Source organism: Panthera pardus, unplaced genomic scaffold, assembly GCF_024362965.1.
Source record: "Panthera pardus isolate Hobbes unplaced genomic scaffold, ASM2436296v1 HiC_scaffold_6, whole genome shotgun sequence".
NCBI lineage: Eukaryota > Metazoa > Chordata > Mammalia > Carnivora > Felidae > Panthera > Panthera pardus.
Window position 1 is genome coordinate 17,681,664 of NW_026526991.1, and position 19,328 is coordinate 17,700,991.

At 47.8% G+C, this 19,328-nt stretch overlaps 1 protein-coding gene across 2 annotated transcripts in view; it reads right to left on the minus strand.

Annotated features, from left to right (window-relative positions):
- Window positions 1–4,419: 4,419 nt before the first annotated feature.
- TXNRD1 (thioredoxin reductase 1) overlaps window positions 4,420–19,328 on the minus strand; it is a 71,144-nt gene continuing 56,235 nt past the window's right edge. For both annotated transcript variants that reach the window (XM_019446641.2, XM_053895957.1), the window contains one exon: window positions 4,420–6,337. In XM_019446641.2, coding sequence (XP_019302186.1) covers window positions 6,275–6,337 — 63 coding nt within the window. In that variant the 3' untranslated portion in view covers window positions 4,420–6,274. The remainder of the gene's footprint in view (window positions 6,338–19,328) is intronic.

A 19,328-nucleotide genomic window follows, 5' to 3' on the forward strand; every position in this document is an offset into this window, starting at 1 on the left:
GAAGAGACCTGGCCTGCCTGTTCTCTGACCTCGCTCTTCGGCTCCCATCGTCTACTGCTGTGCCACAAATGACCCCAAAACTCAAGTTTATGTTCAGCCGACTCCTGGATCTCAGATCAAGGATGCAATCGTGGTGAGTGAAGGTCAGGAAAGGCCTTCTGCCGTTTGGGCACACCTCAGAGACACTGCCGGTCCAGTTCCAGTGATACAGTGTGAGAATAAAGTGAGATGATACGTATTTTGGTTTCTTGGTACATTAAGTTATGCTCATGCTAAACTATAGCTTCTTGTGTGCAGTAGCATTATGTCAGGGGAAAAAAGTACATAACTAAGTTTAAAAACACTTTATTAATAAAATAAAATAGCCATTGGGGCTCCTGGGTGGCTCAGTCAGTTGGGTGTCCAACCTCGGCTCAGGTCATGATCTCATGGTTCGTGAGTTCGAGCCCCGCGTCGGGCTCTGTGCTGGCAGCTCAGGGCCTGGAGCCTGCTTCGCATTCTGTGTCTCCCTCTCTCTCTGCCCCTCCCCTGCTTGTGCACTCTCTCTCTCAAAAATAAATAAAAACATTTTTAAAAAATAAATAAAGGGGCGCCTGGGTGGCTCAGCTGGTTGAGCGTCCGACTTCAGCTCAGGTCACGATCTCGCGGTCCATGAGTTCGAGCCCCGCGTCGGGCTCTGGGCTGACAGCTCAGAGCCTGGAGCCTGCTTCCGATTCTGTGTCTCCCTCTCTCTCTGACCCTCCCCCATTCATGCTCTGTCTCTCTCTGTCTCAAAAATAAATAAACTTAAAAAAAAATTTAAATAAATAAATAAATAAATAAAAACATTTTTAAAAATTAAAAGAATATAAAATAAAACGGCCATCATCTGAGCTTTCTGTGAGTCGTCATCTTTTTGCTGGTGGGGGGTCTTGCCTCGATGTTGACGGCTGCTGACTGCTCCGGGCGCTGGCTGTGGGGGGCTGGGGTGACTGTGGCAGTTCCTTAAAATAAGACAACAGTGAAGTCTGTTGCGTTGACCGACTCTTGCCTTCACAAACGACTTCTCTGTAGCATGCGATGCTTGTCTGACAGCATTTTACCCACAGCAGAACTTCTTCCAAAATTGGGGGAGCCCATTCTCTCAGACTCGGCCACTGTATTACTAAGTGTATGTGAAATTCTAAGTCCTTTGACACTTGAACACTTTCACAGCATCTTCACCAGGAGTAGATTCCAGCTCAAGAAGCCACTTTCCTTGTTTCTATGTGATAGGGACGGCTTCTTCCTACAGACCTCATGAGCCAACCTTTCTTCTGCAACTTTCTCACCTCTCTCAGCCTTCACGGGATGGGAGAGACTCAGGGCCCTGCGCTGGGTTAGGTTTCGGCCTAAGGGGGATGTTGTGACCGCTCTGTTCTTCCATCCAGACCGCTCACACTTTCCCCGTATCAGCAAGAAGGCTGTTTGGCTTTCTCATCACTCACGTGTTCCCTGGAGTGGCACTTTTCTTGCCTTCACGAACTCGTGTTCACAGCTTGGCTAACTGGATCAAGAGGCTCTGTTTTGGGCCCGTCGTGGTTTTTGCCATGCCTTCCTCACCAGGCTGACTCATTTCTAGTTTTTGATTGAAAGTGACAGACTCTCCCTTCCACTTGAACATGCAGAGGTCGCTGTGGGGTTATTAATTGGCCTCATTTCAATATTTCTGTGTCTCACAGAAGAGGAGGGAGAGAGACAGGGGAATGGCCAGTTGGTGGAGCCGTCAGAACACGCACCACATTTCTAGATTAAGTTCACGGCCTTGTACGGGAGCAGTTCGTGGTGGCCCCTAATTACAGTCGTAACATCAGATGACAGATCACTGTCACAAACAGAAGAATGAGAAAGTTGGAAATATTGCCGGAATTACCAAAATGGGACACAAAGTGAGCAGGTGCTGTTGGGAAAACGGCACCAATATTATGAAGGGTCGCCACAGACCCTCAATTTGTAAACAAAAAAAAAACCAAAACACGGCATCTGAGAAACACAAGAGAAGGACGTACGTCTGGGTTCTCACTCCTCAGACCCTGGTCTCCTAGCTCTGCGTGCGAAACCTCCTCGGAGACGGTCCGGGCTCCCTCCCAGTCGGCTAACCTTGCGAGCTGCCCCCTCCCCTTTTAAAGCCGCTTGAAAGAAGTGCTGCGTAGACACAAAGGAACATCCCTAAAAACCATAAATAATGACGCAACAGACGCAGAAGTGCTCCAGTGGGGTTAGGAAAGGGACCTTTGGTTCCTAGCGGCCGCTTAGTGACCCCATCCTCCACTCTAAGTTGGTAACGAGCAGCTTACACTCTGGATCCTTCATTTTCAACTGTCATTCTCTTGCTTTCCCTTACGGTTCTATGCCAATTTTCTCTCTCTCTCTCTCTCTCTCTCTCTCTCTCTCCCACACACACACACACACACACACACACACTGCCTAGTTCTGCCTGTTTGTTTACGCAACGGAATCACACTGTACGTATTCCTCTGTGACTTTCTCACTCAGCACTGCTTTAGACCGATCCCTCGTGTTCTAGATCTTGCTACGGCTGCTCCAGTCTTCTTGCATGGATTCGTGTGTCCGTCCTCATCTGATGGCTACTGGGGCTGCTTCCAGGTTTTGCTTTTTGCTGTGCCTCACAGCGCCACGGATCCCCGTACGCGCCTACTGTGCTGGCTGTGTATCTGAGCGTGGAAGAGCCGGGCACCAGGCTGTGCAGCTTTCACCTCGTACTAACGTCAAACTGTCTTCCAAAGTGACTGTACCGGTTCATTTACACTCCTGCCAATGGTAAGTAAGCGCTCGATTCGCTCCACACCTTTGCCAACATTCGATGCCGTCAGACTCAAAATGTGCGGTGTGGGTGGAACGCAATGGTTTCTCAAAGCAGTTTAATTTGCCTTTCTCCTCCTTGCTGAGGTGGACGGTTTCACGTTCCGCCTCTTCAGCTCTCATTAACATGAGAATCAAAGGTTCCTGAGGTAAGAGGAGAGATTAACAGGCTCCCTAAAGTGGCCTTGTCCGATAGGTCCTGAGCCAGGCATAAGAGGCTCCATCAGCCAAGCCTCTTGCAGGCCTTGTGCTAGAAGCTGGGGGGCAGGGTAGGGGGCCGACGGAGGGGAAGAACCCTGATTATCTAGAGCCAGAGACAGACAAGACACATACGGCAGTCTCCACGCAGAGTAATTCAAAGTGCTCTTGAGAGAACACAGAGTACCGCAGAGTGCATGTAGGGAATCCTCGATGGAGGCGGTCCGGAGCAGGGAGGTCAGGAGTCGAGAGTATGTGGAGCACAGAGCAGGCGTGACCAGAAGGGGCAAGTGAAAGCAGAGGTCACAGGTGCAGGTGACGGGCCCTGTGTCCGCCAGGGGACTATGTGCCTATTTAGAGGCCCCCGATAGACACTGAGGGCTTGGGGCGAGGGAAGTCTGAGCAATGAAATCCTGGCTCTACAAAGAGTGGAAATAAACTGGCAGTGTAGAGACCAGTCAGGAAAAGCGCTAACACACCTCGGAGTATGTATTAACTGTGCCGACAACACCGTGCAACGGCGTGCGAGAAGAGAGGGGCCCCGGGAACGGACTCCGCAGCCCCGAGAGCTCGCAGGTGTCACAGACGGAGGGGAGGCAGTATGGAAAGGCGGGGAAGAGGCTGGGCCTGTGACGTCACAGACCTAGCTCTGGGTCCGAACGCTTGCTGCGTCACTAAGCAGCAGTGTAATCCTGAGCGAGGATTCCTACCTGGGGCTGTTTCTCCATCTGTAAATGGGTGGGTCCGGGAGTACTTCCTGGCAGAGCTGCTGGAGGACGAAGGATGAGGACAGCCAGAGTGGGTCAGGACACAGGGCCTGGCACGTGCTGCGGCAAACACGCACCGGGCTGATGCTGTGTCAGCCCTCGGCAATCACCCGGGATGGAACAGACGTTTTGGAAAGGTTTCGGTCCGGGTTAACACAAGATAGACATTTCTGCTTAACAACTGATGCATAAGAAAATCAGGTGCACGTGAGTGAACCAACTGAGCCCTGAACACCTACCGTGTGCCAGACACGGCCAGAAGCCGGAATGGTCATAACCAGTGGATCCGTACCCAAGGACTGCTCGGTCCGGAGAGGAAGGATTACAGACCCGCACGTGGCCGTGTGGGGAGGTAACAGGGGTACGTAGCTGCGGACGTACAGAGTGCTGGGACCGAGAGAGAGAGTGCACCTGAGTGTGGTTGGGGGCGGCGGGGTGGGGGGCTGGTGCCGCTCTAAAGGTCACGACCTCAAGTAAGCTGGAGGATGGAATCGGAAGAGGCAACAGCACCACCACGTAAATCTCAGCAGCTAGTTCTCGTCATCGTCGACGCAGAACCTGAACTCTATCCGGCGAAGAATCCCGACACCATTCAATAAGAAGGCACACAGGGTGGATATTAATACCTTTTAATGTTTCACATTGTCTGTTTTTCCCAGAAGATACATAACAAAAATACATGGAATTTAATAGGAATCTCAGTACAGTGGGCAATTACAGAATCTAAATAAGACAAATCTATATATAAAGTGTAATCCTTCTTGGGGGGACAGAACATTCCATCCCACTAAGAAGAGAGAATCACAACATGATTAGGCACGAAAATCATACTGCCTATTGTTCTAACTTCAGAGACTGGCAGGCTTGGAGAAAAAAAAAAAAAAAAAAAACGGTTAAAAAAATAAATAAAACCGAACACAGTCAACTGCCTCAACTCCCCTCTTTGTCCCTTCCCACCTTCTTCACAGCACTGCAGGGGTGAGGGCGGGAGGCAGCGCCCCGGGGGGCAGGCGCAGGCGCTCTGCTGACTAAGAGCCAGGCAGGCGCAGAAGGTCCCTGAGGTGACCAAGAAATGTACTTTGAACCAAGCATTCGGGGTTGCGGCTGGAATACACGCGGAGGGGAGGGCCTGCGGACGGGAGGCCCGGTGGTCACAGCACACGTTTAAAAGCCAACTCAGAGAAAGAGAAGGTGGCCTCCACGTAATCCTGGAACAGTCAGCACATTCACGCAGAAATCTACAGCTGCAGACTCAATCCCTCTTTGTAATAAGACGAGTTGGAAAGCTAACGGAGCGCAAAACCTGCCACCATTCTGCCAGCAACGGTCATCCATTCAGCAGAAAAAGTTAAAACCATTCGGTTTTTCAATGAAAATCCTTCACATCCACCTGTGTTCAAAAATAATAACTTACGATATTAATAGCTTCCTTAAAAAAACGATCACCACAGAAGAGTTAAATCCTAAGTGTGGGAAGACCTATTTTCCTATGAATGTGGTTCTTAGGAAGGGGCAGATACATATAGCACGTGTGAAAAGTAAGGCCGTGATATCTGTGTGTTTAACTTAAAGCTAAAGTTACAACAACAACAACAAAAAAACAGTATTACACAAATTAAATGTTTCTTATTGCAAAAGAGCTCACTTTGACCGACACACAATAAACCAAGTAAAGGAAAACATTTATTGTTTTTCCCCATCTAAGGTGTACCTCTGCCTCCATGATGAGTACTGGCAGGAACCATGCTACAAGTTCCACGCCGGGAACGTCGCTTGAGACGGGCTGGCCAAGGGGCCGTCACCTCACAACTGGTGATGTGGCAGATGGGGCAAATTTGGCCAGATTCAATCATAAACGTACTCGTTGGTGGACACGGAACTCATTAGGGGAGACCCTGCTCAACAGGTGAGTCACTTGACTCCCGGGACCGTTCTCTCTCACGGGACAAGCCTATGCAGCCTCCGAGTGCCTCTCATGCGCGAGGCACCTTACTTGCACACTCTAGACAACACTTGCTTTTGGACAAAAATCGACTGCTAACGTTTCTCATCTCTAGTAATCACGTACACCTTGGAGGGAAAAAAAAAGGAAAAAAGTGATCAAATTGAGAAAGCTAAACAGTGAGAATAAGCAAATCCAGAAAGGAGAGGTCGCGCTAAAACTGCTCGGCACTTGTTCCATCACCGCCCACCGCGGGGGCTTGGGGCCGGTGACTTCATGGACGCGCCCTCCGACGCGCTGCCGAGTGTCAGCTCCAGTCCGTCACGGTGACCCCAGTGCGACGCTGTCTGCCTTCCATCCACCACCTGCTACCCGAGAGATCCAAGGGGGCCTTGGGTGCCACCAGCGCGGGACACGCGGGTGCCAAAGCACAAAACCCTTCCTAAAATCTGCACCTTGGACTTGGGCAAGTTAACGCAGCAGTGGCTTGGAGTGTCGGCAACAGCATCCGCACTGGGGCTTAACCTCAGCAGCCAGCCTGGAGGATGCTTCCCCCAGAGCGCTTGGTCACCGACAAGGTTGTGAATACCTGCGGGGAGGACAAAGCATGAGATTTTCAGACACCTGAACAGATGAGTTAACAGGGAATTAGAACAGACAGCACCATTCCCATCAAGAGTGACTTGGGGGACCACTTCAAATGAATAAAAACAGGAAAGTGACATGACCAGGAATGTCACAACTTCTCCCGAGGATAAAAGGGGAAAGACATTTTATTTTTTTTTATTTTTTTTTTTTTGAGGTTTTTTTTTTTGTTTTATTTTTTTTATTTTTTTTATTTTTTAATATATGAAATTTACTGTCAAATTGGTTTCCATACAACACCCAGTGCTCATCCCAAAAGGTGCCCTCCTCAATACCCATCACCCACCCTGCCCTCCCTCCCACCCTGCCCTCCCTCCCACCCCCCATCAACCCTCAGTTTGTTCTCAGTTTTTAACAGTCTCTAATGCTTTGGCTCTCTCCCACTCTAACCTCTTTTTTTTTTTTTTTTTTTTTTTTTCCTTCCCCTCCCCCATGGGTTTCTGTTATGTTTCTCAGGATCCACATAAGAGTGAAAACATATGGTATCTGTCTTTCTCTGTATGGCTTATTTCACTTAGCATCACACTCTCCAGTTCCATCCACGTTGCTACAAAAGGCCATATTTCATTTTTTCTCATTGCCACGTAGTATTCCATTGTGTATATAAACCACAATTTCTTTATCCATTCATCAGTTGATGGACATTTAGGCTCTTTCCATAATTTGGCTATTGTTGAGAGTGCCGCTATAAACATTGGGGTACAGGTGCCCCTATGCATCAGTACTCCTGTATCCCTTAGATAAATTCCTAGCAGTGCTATTGCTGGGTCATAGGGTAGGTCTATTTTTAATTTTCTGAGGAACCTCCACACTGCTTTCCAGAGCGGCTGCACCAATTTGCATTCCCACCAACAGTGCAAGAGGGTTCCTGTTTCTCCACATCCTCTCCAGCATCTATAGTCTCCTGATTTCTTCATTTTGGCCACTCTGACTGGCGTGAGGTGGTATCTGAGTGTGGTTTTGATTTGTATTTCCCTGATAAGGAGCGACGTTGAACATCTTTTCATGTGCCTGTTGGCCATCCGGATGTCTTCTTTAGAGAAGTGTCTATTCATGTTTTCTGCCCATTTCTTCACTGGGTTATTTGTTTTTCTGGTGTGGAGTTTGATGAGCTCTTTATAGATTTTGGATACTAGCCCTTTGTCCGATGTGGGGGAAAGACATTTTAAAACCAAGGTGAAAGAAAAAAATTTAGATTGTAACTAATGAAGAACTTTATTACCATGAGGGTGATTAAAACAATTAAATGAGACGCCCCGGCTGCTCATCAATTCTCTAAAAGAAATGCAGGGTGAAATATTTTGGATGTGCAGAAAGGTATAAAGTGTACTATTACAAACACCCCTGTGTTCATATACTCAGCTCAGGGATTACAAATGTGGTTAGAGCCCCACGTGTGTCCCCCCCCCATCACCTCCTTCCTCCCCTCCCCCAGTCAGTGCTCACCATTCCTATACATTCCCTGCATTCCTTTTGTAGGTTTCTCACAACCTTGCTTCTAAATAGCAAGATGACAGATGCACTGTTCTGTCGTCTGCGTCCTGGGCCCCAGTATTCCTCGGAAATACTATATTTCCGTAATTCACCCATATGGATACAAATAGCTCTAATTCTTCCATTTGTCACCGAGTAGTATTCAGTTCCTCTAGTATACGATACATACTGTAGACTACAGAACTCGACTATCAAACGGTGAATATATTACACATACACACCCAGGCTCCTAGAGCTGGCTATCCCTGCTACTGCTGATACGCTGTTTGCGATAGGCTCCGCGATGTCCCAGTCGTCTCCCTGCACCCAGAGCTAGACACACAATTGATGGGTTGGAGGCTATGCGTCACTTCTAGGCGACTGGATCCCCAGGGTGCCTGACCAACTGATACTTTCATCTGTAGTGACTGATGAGACCACCTCGTGTCATATCCTTACAAACACTCAGTGCTTACGGACTTAGAGCCTTAACATCGTCAGGCAGCTGTTTTACTGGCTACTGCGCAAGAGGGTCTACACAAAAACAATGATTCTCATATTTTGGTGAACAAAGTCTATTCACATTGATTAAAACACACAGAAATTATACTGATCTTAATATGGCAGATTTAGGGTAGGGCCCAGGAATCTTAGTTTTAGCAGGAGTCCCAAATGGCCTGATTCGTTCTAATGCGGGTATGCCTAAGCACCACACAGTAGAATTTCTTGTGGAGTGCCAATGCAGGCAATGCACTGCGAATTCTTGGCCAATCCAAAGTCTGGAAGTCTACTGATGGTAAGCTACCATCAGTTGCTTACCTTTGTAGTTTTACCAAATAGGAAGCCTAAAGTCAAGATTTTTAGAAACCTAATACTTCTATACATTTAGAAACAGATTTTCATTCCTGATCTAATTGAGTAATTGGTACCAAACCAGCTCTCTGGACAAAACACCAGACAACAGGCAGTGACTGTAATTCCCTAACAAAGAGAAACAAACAAGGTGAGCCTTCAATAGGCCTGGCTTTCCATCTGGAAGCATCTGCAAGACCCTGGTGCAGTAGGAGGAAGGAGCCCAGAGAGAACACAGACATCTCCGGGACTCGAAGAGACTGAGTGGAGGCTGGGGAGGGAGAGGCGGCTGGGATTTGGGGGGTCAAATTCCCAAGAGGCAGCCACCCCGAGGAAGAGCTGTCCCCTCATCTCTGGCTGAATACCAAGCTGTGCACACCTAGAGGGCAGGGCTCCATGAAGCCAGAGAAGACACAACACCAGACAGACAGCTGGAAGCTGACCACCACCAGAACCCACTCAGGGCTGGGAGATGCTCCAGTTCTCACTAACCAGAGTCAAGAGGCTTCTCTGAGCAATCAGTAGAGACCCTAGAAAGCCACATCTAAAAACAGGGTTGGGGCGCCTGGGTGGCTCAGTCCGTTGGGCGTCCGACTTCGGCTCAGGTCATGATCTCACGGTCCGTGAGTTTGAGCCCTGCGTCGGGCTCTGTGATTCTGTGTCTCCCTTGCTCTCTGCCGCTCCCCCACTCATGCTCTCTCTTGCTCTCTCTCTCTCTCTCTTTGTCTCAAGAAAATAAACATTAAAAAAATTTAAAATAAATAATATAAAATAAAAATAAAATAAAATAAAATAAAATAAAATAAAATAAAATAAAAATAGGGCTAAGCATTACTAGCGCCAGAATAAAAGCTACTCTAAACCACCCTAACAAAGCGTAAAAACAAGTTTCCAAAGGATCAAATGATGCACAAGGACATTAACGGTCTACCACAAAAACAAAAACAAAAACAAAAACAAAACTCAGTACTCTTTAGAGGAAGACAACAACAAAGCACAGATTCAAAGTGCTAAATAAACAAAAAAACCTGTCAACCTAGAACTTCCTTCCATGAAGAAAGCAAAATAAAGACATTTCAGACAAAGAAAAGCTAAGAGACTTTGTCACCAGCAGACCTCTACTACCAAAAAATGTTAAAGGAAGTTGCTCCAGCTCAGGGAAACAAAGGGAGAACACATTTTCCTACCATCACCGGCCTGCTGCTCGCCACCCAGGGGGAGCCCCTCCTTCCTCCTCCATAACTCCTCCTTCTGCCAGGCTGGGCTTTGGATCCCATCCCCTCGCCTTCTCATTTCACACATCACCTGAACCCACACCTTTTGATTCTTCACCTTGCCTTTTCCATTGGTTCTTGCTCCTTAGCATTTAAAAGGGCTCACACTGCATTTATCCTAAAACAATCCTCCCTCAACCTTAGGATCACCTCTACCACCACCGTCTCTTATCCTCTTTACAGGCACAATCTTAAGCTGTCAGTACTCATCATCTATTTTTATCCTTCATTTCACTGCAATCTGGCTTCCATCCCCACCAGGCCAACGAAGCACCTCTCCTGGGGTTCATCAGGGACTCACCGGCCGCCAAACCCAGAGGGCACCTTGCGGTTTTCCCCGCGCACAGCCTTCTGTAGCCCTCGTCGTCGACCTCACCTCCCTTTTGACAACTCCTTCTTTCCTCTTCCTGTCCCGTGAGAATGACCGTGCCCACATCCCTGTCTTGTGGCCGCCCCCCACCACGGCACCAGGCATGCTGGGATGCTCATCTGCCCGGGCTGACGGGCTGGCTGGCGGAGCCCCCGGAAGGCGGGCCGTGCAGCCCAGCCACCTGCTCTACTTACTCAGTGTGCCGCACGAATGCCGCCGCTGAGGCCAGAAGGTGCTGCCCAGGGCACCCACCCCCAGCGCTCCCCCCGGACACCCTCGCATCACACATCTCATTTAGCCCGCCTCTCCCTTTCGGGCAGATGAATCCACTGTCTCCCCAGCCACCGTGTCCCTCCTCAACTACACGCCAGTAAGACCTAATGAACACCTCTTCCCGGATGGCACGTCAACCTCACCATGTCCAAGACTGAACCCTTAATCCGGCTCCTTGGTGAATGCCATTACCAGGCCATACATCCGGAATTAATGCTTAATTCTTCTATCTCCATTGCTGCTGCTAAGTAATCAGTTATGAGGTCTGATTCCACTCCTCTGTCAAATCTCATCTTTGTGTTAACACTGACACTTAGTTCCTGTCTTTATAATTCTGACTGAACTCCTCTGAGACTTTTGCTAGTTTCCAAAACATAGAGTGCCTTCACCTCCCTGTGAAGACCTTTTGTGTAGACCACACATTATATACTCTTGCCCTATTAGATGTTAGGGGCCCAGGGCTTGCTTTGACTGGGGACACATGTACGGAAGTGGGATGTGTCATTTCTGAAAATCCTGAGCACCAAGGCACGCATTTTTACATGTCCTCCCCTCTGCCACTTAGCCAAAAATGCCCCGGGAAGGGGCTGCTTTCATCAGTGGGGCCTGGAGCAAAGCGGCATAGGAGTGGGGTCGCAGCTGGTCCATGATGCCCACAGAGCACCGGTGAGGAACAGACCCAAATCATCACCCAAACTGTCCATCCGTATTGCCCAGTCACGAAAACATAAAAAGGCTTTGTGTTCAGTTAATCAAATTTAGAAACATATTTGGCTGAGTATAATTAAGATTGCGATCCAAACCTTTTTGGCCACACCAAGCAAGCTAGAGGGAAACACGGGTATGTTTCTAGCCTCCCCTACATACAGGCCAAGCTTTTGCAGCCACACTAAGCGTCTAGTAAGACTGGAGGCCATGGCTTAGGTGAGTCCCCAGGGGATGCAAAACTCACAGAGTGCCCGTATCCTTGTTGGCACACCTGGACAAAACTTTTGGTCAGCTACCCCTTTGATTCCTGAGAAATAACCGCTTTCCTGGTTTTTAATACAAAGAGGAAAAAGTACAAGAAATCAAGGCCACTTTCATTTATGCAAGTCAAAGCAATAACAATCAGCACCAAAACTACCTCTGAATAAAAGGAGAAAATACTTTTATGTACAGAAGGAACATTACTGAGAAAATCCTTGGTTCATTTCACTCTTAAAGCAGTGACAAAGCCTTTTTACTTCCTGCATCAGCACCTTATCATCAGCAGCACCTTAAAAAATATAGACCCGATGGACAGTATTTTAAAACATTACAAAAATGAAGCCAGGAGAAAATATGAATGATTCACATTTAAAAAAAATAATAAGACACTCATCTGTTAGCAAAGGTACGTAAAAGTCTTTGAAAGTTTATGAGCTTAAGTTTTATTTCTCAGGAATTATTTTAGAAATAGAACTGGTAGATTTGGATAGAAAACTAAGCCCATCGGGAGCACCTGGGTGGCTCAAGTCCGTTAAGAATCCAAGTCTTGGTTTCGGTTCAGGTCATGATCTCATGGGGTTCATGGGTTCGAGCTGCACATTGACAGCACAGGGCCTGCTTGGGATTCTCCCTCTCCCTCTCTCTCCTGCCCCTCCCCTGCTCACACGCTCTCTCTAAATAAATAAGTAAAATAAACTTAAAAAAAAAAAAACTAAACCCATCAAAAATGCAAGATTTTTTAAAAAAGAGCTCCTAGTTATTTTTCTTGTACCAATAACATGCTTATGGTAAAGCATGTGCCACTGCTGATTGGTCTAGATGAGAAAACTAATGAGGTCAATTTCTTATAAGATTTTATTTGTACATAGCTGTTTTAAGAATTTTCGTGTGGAAGTTCCTCAAAAAATTAAAAACAGCCCTACCCTATGACCCAGCAATAGCACTGCTAGGAATTTACCCAAGGGATACAGGAGTGCTGATGCATAGGGGCACTTGTACCCCAATGTTTATAGCAGCACTCTCAACAATAGCCAAATTATGGAAAGAGCCTAAATGGCCATCAACTGATGAATGGATAAAGAAATTGTGGTTTATATACACAATGGAGTACTACGTGGCAATGAGAAAGAATGAAATATGGCCTTTTGTAGCCATGTGAATGGAACTGGAGAGGGTGATGCTAAGTGAAATAAGTCATACAGAGAAAGACAGATACCATATGGTTTCACTCTTATGTGGATCCTGAGAAACTTAACAGAAACCCATGGGGGAGGGGAAGGAAAAAAAAAAAGGAGGTTAGAGTGGGAGAGAGCCAAAGCATAAGAGACTCTTAAAAACTGAGAACAAACTGAGGGTTGATGAGGGGTGGGAGGGAGGGGAGGGTGGGTGATGGGTATTGAGGAGGGCACCTTTTGGAATGAGCACTGGGTGTTGTATGGAAACCAATTTGACAATAAATTTCATATGTTGAAGAAAAAATAAAATAAAATAAAATAAAAGGAAAAAAAAAGAATTTTCATAAAACACATACTTTAAAAATGAGCATGGAGGCTGCCTCTTCATGCTTTTCTAACCCAACACAAAGAGCACTTACAAAGGTCAAGGGCTGCTGTACCTCAATTCTGGTCTGCCACTACCTCCCAGCCTCACAAGACCCTCCACTCTAGGCCACAACTATGTTGCTAATTAAAACTTCCGATGTTCGGCACTAAGATTCACTTAAAAACATTTCACAGGGGTCTTTTCTAACGTTCTCTCCTCTCGAGCTATTACTTTTCCCCTACGGATAAACTTGGTTAGCTGAAATTACTCCTCTAAGTGATGTGCCATCAGTTTCCTATTCAATTACTGCTGCTCAGAAGTCCGGAATAAATTATCACCGCCCTACCTTCACACTGAATAGCACTAATGCGTTACTGATTCTCCAAGCGTTACAACCCCCCCCCCCCCACCCCCGCCACCTGTACTGACACCACAGTCCTCAAAACAAGAGTACTCTCTCCTCCTTTTATAGCAATTCCTCAACTGACAAATCTGTCTGCTTTTCTAAGTAATTACTCCTCAGAACCAAAGATCGCTCAGTTGCCCAGGTTATTTTATCAAAACCGTATGAAGACCACTCTAGCGATTCGCTCCGCAAACAACGCACAGCCGGCCAGGGGAGCTGTGGCTGGTTCTGAACACTTGAGAACAGTGCTCAGACCAGTTTTTAAATTATTACTTCGAATCCATCTCGTGGACTAACATTTGTGAAATTCAATAAAAATGTATTAGAAAATGAAATTTAAAAGGCATGTAAAATTAAAAGCCAAGATCGGATACTGTCAAATAGGTCTTAAAGTTTCTAACCCTTCCTTTTTCATTTCCATCCATACCTCATGTGGACTAGTAACAAACATTCCGGGGGTGTTTTGTGTGCCACCTCCCTACAGCATGAGGCTGGACGTGAAAAAAACCAATGGGTCTAGTAGCATATCCAATTGCTGCCCAAGCTAGACCCACCATTTAACACGGAGAAAAAGAGTCCTTAAAAATTCCCTACAAATCAAATTTCACTTTCCCTCGATTAAGAAGCTTTAAAAAGTATTTCCAGGGGCGTCTGGGCGGCTCAGTCGGTTAAGCGGCCCACTCCGGCTCGGGTCATGATTTCGCGGTCCGTGAGTTCAAGCCCCACGTGGGGCTCTGTGCTGACAGCTCAGAGCCTGGAGCCTGTTTCAGATTCTGTGTCTCCCTCTCTCTGACCTTCCCTCGTTCATGCTCTGTCTCTCTCTGTCTCAAAAATAAATAAACGTTAAAAAAAAAAAAAGTTTAAAAAAAAAGTTAAAAAAAAAAGTATTTCCATAGTCAAGGGTCAGAACATTTTGGTTTTTCAAAATCTGGTTTCATACGGAGGGGTATAAAAAAAAAATGTACAACTCAGCAGCAAAAAATCCAATAACGCAATTAAGTAATAGGTAGATCTGAACAGACATTTTCCCAAAGACATCCAAATGGCCACGAAAAGATATTCCACATCACTCATCATCAGGGAAATGCAAAGCAAAACCACAATGAGATACCACCTGACACCAGTCGGAATGGCTAGTCTCGAAAAGTAAAGAGTAAGTGTTGGTGAGGCTGCTGAGAAAAGGGAGCCCTTGTGCACTGTCGGGGGGAATACAAGTTAGCTGCAGCCACTATGGAAAACAACACGGAGGTTCCTCAAAAATTCAAAACAAAACTACGAATGTGATTCAGGAATGCCACTACTGGGTATACATTCCCCCCCAAAAACACTAATTTGAAAAGATATCTGCACCCCCATATTCCCTGCAGCATAATAGCTAAGATACGGAAACAACCTAAATGTCCATCAATGGATAAAGAAAATGTGGTGTGTGTTACACACACACACACACACACACTAGCCAGCCATAAAAAAGAATGAAACCTTGCCACTTACGCACAACGATATGCATGGCCTCAAGAACATTATGCTAAGTGAGATGAATCAGACAGAGAAAAACACAAACTATAGCAGCTCTCTTACATGCGGAATCTAGAAAACAAACAAACAAACAAAACAACAGGGGCGCCTAGGTGGCTCAATCAGTCGAGCATCTGACTCTTGACTTCGACTCATGATCCCAGGGTCGTGGGATCAAGTCCCGTGTTGGGCTCCAGACTCAGCGTGGAGCCTGCTTAAGATCCTGTTTCTCTTTGTCTGTCTGTCTGTCTCCCTCACTCATGGGCACTCTCTCTCAAAAAACAAAAACAAACAACATAAAACACAAGCTCACAGAGAAAACAGAATGATGGTTGCAAGAGGCGGGTGTGGGGGGTGGGAGAAATGGATGAATTATTTTGTTCTTGTTGCTGTTTTTAGTTTACATACGTTTCTTTTTAAGATTTTATTTTTAAGTGATCTCTGCATCTAATGTAGGGCTCAAACTCACGATCCCCAAGATCAAGAGTCATGTGCTCTACCGACTGAGGCAGCAGGCGCTCCTAAATAAATTTTTTAACAAATCACCAGAGAACCTTTTTCTTTCTTTCTTTTTACGTTTTTATTCATTCATTTACGAAATCTCTATCCCCCATGTGGGGCTTGAACTCACGACCCCGAGATCAAGAGGCACATGCTCTTCTGACTGAGCTAGTCAAGCGCCCCAGAGAGGAGCGCTTTCAAACTATGCATCCCTGCCCAGCACACCCTGCAACCCCCTTAGAAAATACTGTGGGGGCACTTGGGTGGCTCAGTCGGTGAAGCGTCCACCTCCTGACGCCGGCTCAGGTCATGAACTCACAGTGCGTGAGATCTCTCACGCTCGCTCTCTCAAAATAAATAAAGAAACATTTAAAAGGAAAACACTGTAACGATCACCTTGACTGAAGCCACATCTTCTATAACGAAATACCACCAATACCAGTACCGGGTGCAGGAACTCTCCCAAACACTTTCCGCACAGCACTGCTCATCAGCCCTAGGACTTAGACGTCACACCTCTGTTTTAGTTAACACGGAGACTAAGGTGCCTGAAAAGCTGGGTGCTGTGACCAGGTTCACGGAGATCTTGCTGAGACTACAATCCAGCTGTGTGTGTCTCCACCACACTCTTGTGGCCACTTTTTAAATTCCGTGTCAAATGCCGTAGAAGGGGCCTACGGGTGGAGTATCATTCACACAGCGGCGGGCGCCTGGGGAGCCAGACTGCCTGGGTGAGAATCCTGGTTGTGCCGCTTCCAAGCTGGAGAGCCGTGGGCAAGTTATTCAGCCCCTCTGTCCCCAGGGTCCGCCCTCATCTGTCAAATGGAGATACTACTGCTCCCCGCCCCCCCCCCCTCCCCGGGGAATTCGAGTAAGCACTTCCACAGAGAGCACAGTGCCTGACACACAGGATATCAGTGCCACAGTCAGCGTGACTCCCCCGGACCCTGCTTTCTCTGCTACTGCTCCCATTTCACTCCCACGCCCTCCCCCTCCCACTTCAGGGAAGCCCACCTCCTAGTTCTCTCTCAAATTCTCAAATCCACCAGGGCCTCTCGATGTCCACTGCTGCCCCCCCCCCCCCCCGCCCCGCCCGCCCGCCCCAGTTCAGGCCGTCACCACATCCTTACTTCCGCATGTGCCTGCTCTGGCCCACGAGGTCCCATGCCACAGCGTGGCCAGGGATTTCTCCTCACGGCACGTCTGATCACGGCACTCCTGCCCCATCCAACCTTCTCTCGGCTGAACACAAAGGCCCCAGGATAAAGCCCAAACACCCCGCCTCGGTTTACAAGGACACGGACCTTCCTACCTCCTTTCCTAGCATAGTTTCTTCACCTCTCTCTGGGCTCTCCAAGCTCCAGCAGTGCTGAGGGCCTTCCAGCTGCGTGAAGAAACACGATCCCTCCCAGAGGCCCTGTATTTACTATTCCCTGACTGGCTCTCTCCCAGCACGTTTTACTTGTCTCAGACGAGAACTCCCTCCTCCAGACACCACTTTGGATTTCCCTGATCGGGACCTGTCACGCTCCACTGCATCTGGCCCTGGACTCAGCTGCCTCCTGCTCTTTCTCGATCTCATCCTAAATCCCTGCTGTATCCCCAAGCGCCCAGCACAGCGCTACACACAGAACCGCACAACAAACATGTTCACGGAGTGAGACAGCTCCCAATTTTTCTCTCATTCATCAACCACCAGCTTGGAAAAACAAATTTTTTTAAGCCCCGTCAAAGCAGTGAAACTTTCAGTCTGCAAGCTTCACAGTCATACGGGAACTGACTGATGGAGATGCACAGCAGCAGAGACTTACAAAGGTCCCCGGATGTGCCAGGTGTATCCAGGAGGAGAGGCCTTTGGTTGGCTCCGGGAAGCCCTGCCTCTTTGGCGCATCTCCCCGCCTGGCCGGCGGTCAACTCGCCCGACACCACCCCGCTGGCCGCTGCCTGTGTGGACAGTGGGAGTCCGTCTTTTAACCAGCCCACCGACAGCTAAGTTCAGGTTTAAAAAGTTAGACGCTCACATACGCAAGTTGAGAAGTCTCTTCGTCCATGTCAGAGATGGCTGCTGTCGTTTTTAAGTATGGTGGCCTGACTTCTGAAGTTGTAAGTATACTCACTGCTGTGGGTTAAGTCCTCCAGAAAGATACACTCGAGCCCTCCCCCGGGTGCCTGTTAACAGGACCTTATTTGAATAAGGTCAGGCTGGATTCGGGTGGGCCCTACTCCAATGACTGATGTCCTTCTAATAAGGGGAATCCAGACACAGACATGCAGGAGGTGAGGCCACGCACAGGAAGACGGAAGCCGGGATGCAGGAGCGAGCCAAGGAAGGCCCAGGACTGCCAGCGACCACCACGAGCTGGAAGAGGCCAGGCAAGAGTCTTCTCGAGGGCCGTGGGAGGGAGTATGGCCCTGTCGACGTTTGATTTCGGACCTCCAGCCTCCAGGACTAAGCGAGAATCGAGTTCTGTTGTGGTAGGCCACCCGGTGTGTGGCACTTCGTCACATAAGCCCTAGACGAGTGGAGTTCGTACACTAATGTTCTCACTAAAAGAGTTTTTGAAAAAAATGACGCTAGTTGGTTCCCTCCCTAGGCAGAGACAGCCTTGGTCATTACACAGAACAAAAGACATACTCACCGTACATTCTTTAAGAGCTTCAATCTAGACTCTTTTCAATTTGGGGTCACATTTTTAAAAGTTTAGTTTTATTTCACAAAAAGAGTAGTTTTCTGTGAATAACGCCCTGGTCACTAGACCTGTTCATACTGTGTGCTTTCACCCTAGCCAGGTGCATATGAACACAGAGGAAGACACTGCCCCTGACCACAGGAAAGGCAAAGCCAAAGGAAACCAAAACCCTCCCTCTTCCAGGTCGTAAAGCCGACATTTCACACGCTCAGCAAAGACTTCAGTTGTTCAAGGGCGAAAAGAACAGAGACCAACCAGTTAACAAGCTCCTGGATGAAATCAGGCAGGAGCGTGCACACCTGTGTGCGTGTGAGCACACGTACGCCCTGGAAACCACGGACTGGGGCGGGGGGGGGGGGGGGGGGGGCCAGGTAACGGCTACAATTTTCAAGTCCGTATCCTAAGCTGGACTCATATGAGCTACCTCCCCCCAACCTTCACCAGTCTCCAAAGGAGACACATTTGTGGTTCGCGAGCCCTACATGGCAGTAAGCAGCACACCATTCAACCCTGGCATGACCCCAGACGAGCATGAAGAAACACGGACACCCACAGGCCCAGAGCAGTCGACTTCCAGTTCTACTGTCTGCTTCATCTTTCAAAAGCATCACTTTCGGGGCGCCTGGGTGGCTCAGTCGATTAAGCGTCCGACTTCGGCTCAGGTCATGATCTCACAGTTCATGAGTTCGAGCCCTGTGTCAGGATCTGTGCCGACAGCTCGGAGCCTGGAGCCTGCTTCAGACTCTGTCTCCCTTTCTCTCTGCCCCTCCCGGCTTGTGCTCGCTCTCTCAAAAATAATAAACATTAAAAATTTAAAAAAAAATAAATAAAAGCATCACTTTCAAATCTCATCCTTTGACACCAAAAGCTAAAGAGGCAGACAACATCCTTTAGCCTCGGGATGGCTCTGGGACACCTAGAACTGAAGCTCTTTCCGGGTATGAATGGCACCAGTCGCTGCCAGCCATGAAAATAACTGAGGAGACGCGATAAAAGGTTGAATCTCTGTAAATAAATCCCCACCATCATTCCTACCATTTAATAGCACGCTACCACTATCTAGTTCC